The following is an 8,341-nucleotide window of genomic DNA, read 5'->3' as shown; positions in this document are numbered from 1 at the left end:
ACACACACACACACACACACCCATACACCATCGCGCGCTAGACCGTCACTGTATTACGTTATTCCGTCAACTTGCATATTTTCTCAACTTTTTGACTCCTTATACAATATTTTTTCCTCTAACTCAACTCAAATTTCCGTAATCTTTTTATCGACAAGACGCTAAAAGGATTAAAAATTTTTTATAATTATTTATAACAGTGCGCTCTACAAATTTATCACTTCTGCGTTTTATACTTTTTGTAACAACTTATTGTAATAACGATATTACGAAGAAACAGCAATGGATCTTTCTAAAGTTTATTAAATATTTCATTGCGCTTGCATACAAATTTTGTCAACCGAATTATATAAAACTCAGATGTATATAATAAAATTTTCAAAGTCCTTACAAATTTATTGTACAACACACACACACACACACACACACACACACACACACACACATTATACATTAACATGCTCCAACATTTCATTGAGATTTCTCTTGTTATTTTGTTCCCGTAATTGCGTAAATGGGGAGCAATAGTTCGGTGATATATCACGATGATATATATGTTACGATTATCTGATATTATATCAGAAGAGGAAATTACCATCGAGTCGTATTAGCGTTTACATGGCTTCGGAAGAAAAAAAAAATGGATCGAACGAATCGGAAGGTGTGACACGTTTTCTACGCTTGTTTCGATGAAGGCAAGAAAGATGCACCGTCCGGTTGCAACCGTCTTGCTTTTCCGTCCTTGCTGTGCGCGTTCCGCGATCCGCGCTCCCATGTCCGCTCTCCATCTTGCGATGTAAACCTTGCAAGGACACCTCGTCCAGTGCACCGTAAACCCGTTCCCCTCTCTTACCCCCCCCCCCTCGGTCATCTCCTCTTCCCTGCCGCGCAATTAGCAGCGCAGTTTCGCGTTACTTCGGTGGAATGCAACGCTATTCCGCCCCGACCGCGAAACGATTACACCGCACCTGCGTGTGGCGTGTTTATGTCAAACCGTCCGGTGGCGATGCGCCATTCAGCTCTCGGGCACGCATCTGCGGGTGCTGTTCCGTTCTATCTGAAAGTGACCCACAACGGATCGCTGCTGCTACTTTCCCACAGCGCGGACTTACCGCGGGAAACTTGAAACATCAACCCTCTCGCAAGCTCTGCCACGCCACAACGTGGAACGTTAAAAATGAGAGTTCCGCTGCAGTGAATGATTTTCTTTTTTTTTTTTTTACACTCGATTTAGACACGTGTTTCTAAGAAGTAAAGAGTTATAGATTCCATCATAAATTCTTTGGTAAAGTGTAATTATTAAACGTCTGACGTATTCGTGAAACTTTGCGTTCCTACAACGAGAACTTTACAACGTTTTCTATAAACTTCAAGCTTCAAATCCCCTTCACGTTGTAGGAAGTGTATTTTACAGATAGAAAGTCTTATATTGATATCGGTTTATCGCGGAACTGCGACCGACTGGCTAATCACAGAACTATGCCGCTGAGTTAAGATCTCGCTAGCTACCGAAGGTCCCTCGAGACAGGAGACAGTGGAAGCAAACGGTTGCATTGCTGCGGCGTGACGTGATATCGAAATAATTAACAGTCGCGCGTGTGCATTTACCCGCGATGGTGTCTAATGAGAATCGAATTAATGGAATCGATACGGTCCACCTACTATTATTGTGACGGGAGGACCCATTCTGTGCGCAAGTGCATGTCGCAATGTCGGGGAAATGCGAGTTTTGTCGGAAAAGTGCAAAGAGAGGGAGGACGCGGCGCAATGCGAGTTGATTTCTCTCGAGACAATCGGACGATTAAATTAATTTTCATTACCGGTAATGGCGTCGTGTGCACTTGACCGCGATGCACAATCGCGACAAATTAATCTAATGTCTCGTTAGCACTGCCTGTAATTACGGTTTAATTCTTGATGTTGTATTTTTAATCCCGTATCGCACGCCATTTTACCTTAACCCATTTTGTACATATATTTGCATCGCGTTCGGTAAAAAATAATATATGTATTATTTCAGAATACAATCTCGTTTCACTGTAGCGCGGATTAATAATAGCAAAATATTATTTCTATATAAATTACATTGTAGCTGCTTTTCGTTATATTTGTCCATATCATTAATCATTTCCAAATTATATATATTCAAGGAATTGGAACGTAACTTTTTAATATGTTACATTCAAGGAATTATGAAATACTTTGATTAATTTTTTCAAATGTGCCGTCCAGTAATAATTCTTACTGTTTAATTTATTTGCCATTCGCTTTACATATAATATTGCATAATTAGGTCCGTTGTTAAATTTAACTACTTATTACTTCATTGGATAGCATCTGTATTTAATGAATCCCATATTAGTAAGATATGTTTTAGTAAACTCAAAGTAAGACGATCGCACAAACCTACGCCCCAGGGTTAACTAATTACAACGAAGCAGAATTCCACGTTTCAATTTGCGGCACGAGTATATCCAATTATACGAGTTAATGAAAAGGAATTGTGACAAAGCGACATTTCTACGATCACAGTTTCGCGGTCCTATTAATGGGAATTTCGGGCCAAGGCTCCGTTCAACACTACTACTAAATGTTTCGTCAACATTTCTGCGCCATCGCAGCTGGTAACCGCAAGTTACCCTCGAGCGAACAAAGCTATATTACGTAGACGGTACATATTTGTCGATGACATACTTGCACACAGCGCAAAGTGAAGGCGACGTATGGCAGTAATGGAGAATTATGCGAGAGAATATTTAATTCCTAAATTATCATAATTTCTACAATTTTTCATTATCGCTATTTAGATGTACGTATATATTTGGTACGTATATATTTGTCGTATCGATGTACTCTGTTAAAGAAACAAATTTTCAAAATGTTATTAGACTTCTCCGTTTCATAAAATAGATTCAATTTCGGTAAAAGCGTCGCGTTTGCCAGCGAGCTTCTATTATTTTACTGAATTTCTCGCAGTTGTTTTAATTTCTACAAATTTATCATGACAATATTTCACGATTGCATTGGATTTTAAACTTGTATTATTAAATTTATTAGCACAAGTTTAGGTATAGAAAGGATTTTAGGTATAGAGATTTTAGATACAGAGGATTTTCTGTAGACGAGAAATCATCTTTGTTTGAGATTTTCAATAAATAATTTCGATGGAAGTTGACTTTGAAAGGAAATCTGACGATCGAAATTTTCTGTGCAGGAAAAACGATTCAACGGACAGTCGGCTCGTCATGGAGCGATACGAGGAAGAAGCCGAGGACAGCGACAACGAGACAGATCCTGAACAGCTTCTGAACGAGTGGCTAGGCGAGTTGGACAGCCTAACTGTGGTGAGTTTATATTTCTCTTCACGTGGTTTCTTCGTTAGCTATTTTACGGTCAGGAATCCACAAACAATCGCCGTTGTACTAATAGCGCGTAGGCAGCTAAACGTTCCGCAAAGCAATCATAAATATTTCAAATGTCTAAAAAGAATTAAAAGAGAAAAAAAAATTTTATTCTTCCATAAAAACGATTTGTATAATAATAACAGGAGTCTAGACTCGGACTCCCATGGCAGTAATATTTATTCATCGTAAACAGCATATGCATTGTTAAATACCGTACATGGAAACAATTGTAAACACAGACGGCATGTGGCAATTAATTATATGTAGCGTATATATGTACACCTAAGAGTTACTCGAAATTGCATGTTACAGCAATTAATCGTAAATGACATATGCAACGATTAAATTGCCTTGAAACAATTCAAAAAGAACACGATCTTGGATCGCGATGATTTATTATAATTCTTATTATTTATTGTAATGTTCGCGACAAAGAGAATATACTAGGCCGGATTTAATTTAAGGATTTAATTTCAAGGATCAGCGTTAAATGAAGCAGTGGACGGTGTGCAGTGGTACAAATTTAACGTCTTTAATTGAAAGATGTCGTCCCGATGTGTGAGACGATGTGTGATCTTTTGATGTGTAAGGAGACCGAAGTAGAATCGCTGTCAGGCAAGAAATTTCGATCTGATTAGTTTGAAAGACGAGGCGATCCAATGAAGAGGCAGCTGACTAACTGCCTCTCTTGAGTACGCGCTTCTCAATTGGTGTCAATTGGCGCGTGGTCTAAATGATTCGCTAGTAGCTCGCACGAGAAGTAGCTGACGCGAGTTTACTTCCTTGAAAAGCGTGCGCACGTTCCGTGCGAGTCACTCGAACTGTGTTTCTACATTTCAGATTAGTAGTTAACCACTGCGAAATATGCCGACGGTTACAATTATTTTTACGTAACAGAATGCACGTGAAATTTATTATCAAATAAATCATGTCACATAAATCAAATGAGTATATGAATTTTCTCAATAAATTTCGACGAGATCGTTTGGTTATATAATTGCTCATAATATCGGTTATATAATTATCTGTAGCACGTATTGTTTATTTATAATCGATTACGACAGTTTATAGTGTCTAATATAATTGTATAACACTTGCACGCACGCAACATACTTATTTATTACTTCAGTAATGCCACACTGGCGCTCGAAAATATTTTATAGATATCAGGAAAATTTCAGGTTTTTCAAATGAAAGGCTTTTCAATTAAGGGGAACCTCATTGTGAGAATTGAAAATCATATATTTTCATATTTGTTCGTAACAGAACAAACTTCATATACAATATCTCGAATATTTCAAGAACAAGCATTTTTCTGTTGTAATACCTAGTTTTCGGCTCCTAAGGAAGGACTGAAATGTTCCCTATTTTATTTCCAAATTACTTTCGGACACTACAATGTATGTACGTATCTTTCTAGCTCGCGATCTTCGCGATTTACGCAACAGAATTGTCGGCAATTGACGGTTGTTCGAGTGACTGCGACACGAACTTTGTCCAGCGAATAAAAACCAACGTTCGTTCTTGCCGAGTGCTTTTAGCACTTCCTGCCTAGAGGCTCGTGGCCTGTCCCGCGGTTGTTTCTAATTTCATTAAATTGCGGATAATTGCTTTCTTGACTGATCCTCTGTTATGTAGTTAGTTGTATTAGCGACTTTCAGCGCGCTTGCAAGCGTGATTTTACCGAACATTCCGCGGCGTGTTTCGATCTGCGAAACATCGTTACGAAGTTCGAGAATTCTCTTTGTCGTTAGTTACGAGCGGAAAAGTTCGTACATTTTTATTTCGTAAAAGGTTCTCCCCGTGGGTATGTCGGAGTAATGGAGAAATTTTTAGATTAATCCGCGAAAACGAGCGACAAGTTATTCCATATGTTTCTTTTTCTTTTCTTTTTTTTTTTTGCCAGCGCTTTCTCTATTATTTGCCGTAACGAGATTTTCAGAAACTTGGAACAAATCTTCGTCACATTATTTTGTTTTAAAAACTTTAATATCATCAACTTGTACAATGGATTCGTTTTTCCTCGGCGTTTCTCGAGATACCTGTTGAGTATCTTCTATTTTGCATACAGACGAGTTTGTATAGGTCTTCTCTAGCGTAGCTTGTATTTTCAAGACTACAACTCCATTTCCACGAAGTTGTAGGAAATTAAATTGGAGGAAACGCGCCATGTGCGCTGGATTTGTTAGACGGCGATGTTCCAATTAATATTTTATTAGACGATCTATTCTTTTCATTTGAAATTTCGTTCTATATAGTCATCATTTAATCGTTCTCTTTTCAAGATCAACGGCCCTCGAGTTCAATTTAACGCGATTTAAAAATAGAATAATTCCTCGTGACGAATTATCTCTTAAATCTTTCCGCGACATCCGCGATTTCGGATGAACCGGGCATGTCTTACGGAGTCTTAATTAAAACTGCAGCTGATTGCGAACGCGACACCTCGTCCTCGAGGAGTAAAAGTATTTCGCTGAAAGTAAAACCGTGACGAGTATAACCTTGAACCTTGCTAGTCGCGACGAATGGACAGTCTCGAGAATCGAGTCTAGTCAGTGAAAGATGGATGAGTGGAAGTACGCGAGCACATCCACTTGCACTTGGCCGTTTCGCGGCGAGAAGGTTCGGCGAATCGATAGTCGAGCAATTGAGTGTCATTGCCCCGCCATCGTACGATATTTACCTCACAGAGGGCAGATAGCTAAAATTGCGATAATTGAACAAATATATAGTGTACGACTAACTGGAAGATACTAGCAGATAATCCCTTGGAAATTTTATCAATCATCTTTGTAGTATTTTTGCACCTACCGTTCCTCTGCAGATTCTTTGAAATTTAAATCGAATTATTACAATAGAAGAAAATATTATTCAAATACTTATCTGCTATTTCCGCAGTTCGTTAGCTGGACTTTGTCACCGTGATCACACGATCGTCGAATACTTATTTCGATGAAGTAATACCGTATTTGTAGCATTAACAGTTTTTATCTATGTACGAGATATGAAATTTCTGTAGATCTCATTCGCGTGAAACTCGTAACGTTTCACGAGTTGCGGCGTCGCATCGGGAACGGTAAACAAGCGATCGCTCGTCCCTGGGCTTCCTCCTCGCCCTGTTGCTCTCTTCTTATTTCACTTTTATTTCGAGATCGCTCTATGGGATGTAACGAGAGACGCGAGAGTGGGAGAAAGAGAGGATGGGAGGAAGAGAAAGAGCTCGAGAGCGAGAGCTTTTGCTTGCACTTGCACTTGGCGATGCATCGGAGGTCGGTCAAGGCGCCTGTACAGATCGATAACCTGGCAACGCGGAACGGATAACGTTGCAACTGTGGTCGCTGACCCCTACGTCAGCATCACAGAATATTCGAGAGAGGAACAGTTGGAACAGAACGTGCACTGGTACATTTTGAGAAATCGTTAGGAATTACCAAATAGTCAGGTTACCATCGTTTATCGTCTTGCACTTTGGAACCTTAGTCTCCTTATAAAGTATCTCTAAAGAGAAGCGAGATGAAAATCTCGAAAAACTTGGGATTCAATACACAATTGTTTTCTACCGATCTTCCAATAAAAAAACGAGAAGCCCGGTTGAATTAACTGTTAAACTATGCGCATTTTTGAATTGAATGGAATACGCCGGACGGAAGGATAAAGCTCATAAAATACGGAATATCTATCTTTTGCGATCTCCGCTTCACGGAAATAATATTTTTTTCGTTATACTTTTTTCGCATATTCCATGAGTTATTCGCGATGATTAGGGCGTTACGGTGTTGAGCATTATCATGCACATCGGCTGGCCGTTCCGTCGACGAAACGCGCGTTGGGATATGATTCGCGTATCGGGGACGTAACATAACGCGAGCCAGTCCGAGGTGTCCAATTTGCAGTCACATTCCGCTCTCGGGGATCAGGGCATTTTACGCGAGGCGTTGCAAATAAAATTATCATGGTTCGCTAAATTGCGCAATAGTTTTTCGCTACTTTAATCGCGTAATAATTTCTCCTATTTTAAATAGACAGTAATTTGGCGACGATTAAAAAATAGTGCGATCTGTGTTAATTTAATATAGTAATAATCTACAAGATAATGAGAATGGATAACCGATTTATTTATATTTTTCTTTCATGAAAGCAATTTAATTTTATGACAATGTTTTAATTGCAATGCACACACTTTTGCAACTGGCTTATGAAGAGTGTGAAGTTTTAGATTTATTCGCTCATTTCTTTTTTGTTTTTACGGATACTGTTACGGTGAAGTTTTTTCACGACACAATGAACATTCTTATTGTTTAATTTAATTTTTAATTTGGCAAAGAAGTTTTGCTTATTACATTTTCATCAGCAATTTGTACGAGTGCCTGAAATTATTTTCTGAAGAATTGGTTGAAGTGTAGAATTTTTGACGGTAAGTGCATCAAATCATTTTTAAAAATCTTTGACGATTGTGTAATTATCTCTTACGTCATCTAGCTATCATCAAAAATGATTATCTTGGGAACTGTTGCTACCCTTGCTCCATACGTTACCGACAACAGGCAGTTTCTTGTCGCGACACTGGTAATGCAGGTTTCAGCCTTAACATATCTCTCTCTCTCTCTCTTCATAGTTTCACGATTGGAACACGTGTGGAGCTGATATCTTCATCAGAAATGAAGTGTCGTTCGTTATGAAAGAATTCTTGACGATTACGCAGGGGTGACTGATCCGCACAGTCATTTGAATTTATAATTAGCGACCTGTGGATCCGGCTTCAATATGCGGATATTTGTATATCAAATATGCTCATATTCAGACATTTTTATGAACAATAAATATTTGAGAGAAAGATACTTAATTTAAGAATAATGAGTAGAATAGAAATAAAAGCTACATTCTATACATTTTTTAAATAGATTGAATAGGAAAAACTATTCATATTTATAGTGAAA

At 38.5% G+C, this 8,341-nt stretch overlaps 1 protein-coding gene across 3 annotated transcripts in view; it reads left to right on the top strand.

Moving 5' to 3' along the window:
• The window catches only part of LOC108747503 (amyloid beta A4 precursor protein-binding family B member 1-interacting protein-like), a 128,631-nt gene that overhangs the window by 38,916 nt on the left and 81,374 nt on the right, over positions 1–8,341 (top strand). For 2 of the 3 annotated variants that reach the window (XM_018485028.1, XM_018485029.1), the window contains one exon: positions 3,215–3,344. In XM_018485028.1, coding sequence (XP_018340530.1) covers positions 3,246–3,344 — 99 coding nt within the window. In that variant the 5' untranslated portion in view covers positions 3,215–3,245. Of the gene's footprint in view, positions 1–2,625; positions 2,672–3,214; positions 3,345–8,341 lie in introns of those variants that run through there. The other variant, XM_018485030.1, reaches the window with a different exon arrangement.

The sequence above is a fragment of the Trachymyrmex septentrionalis genome, unplaced genomic scaffold, assembly GCF_001594115.1.
Source record: "Trachymyrmex septentrionalis isolate Tsep2-gDNA-1 unplaced genomic scaffold, Tsep1.0 scaffold2, whole genome shotgun sequence".
Taxonomy (NCBI): domain Eukaryota; kingdom Metazoa; phylum Arthropoda; class Insecta; order Hymenoptera; family Formicidae; genus Trachymyrmex; species Trachymyrmex septentrionalis.
This window is presented reverse-complemented; position numbering and strand designations above follow the sequence as displayed.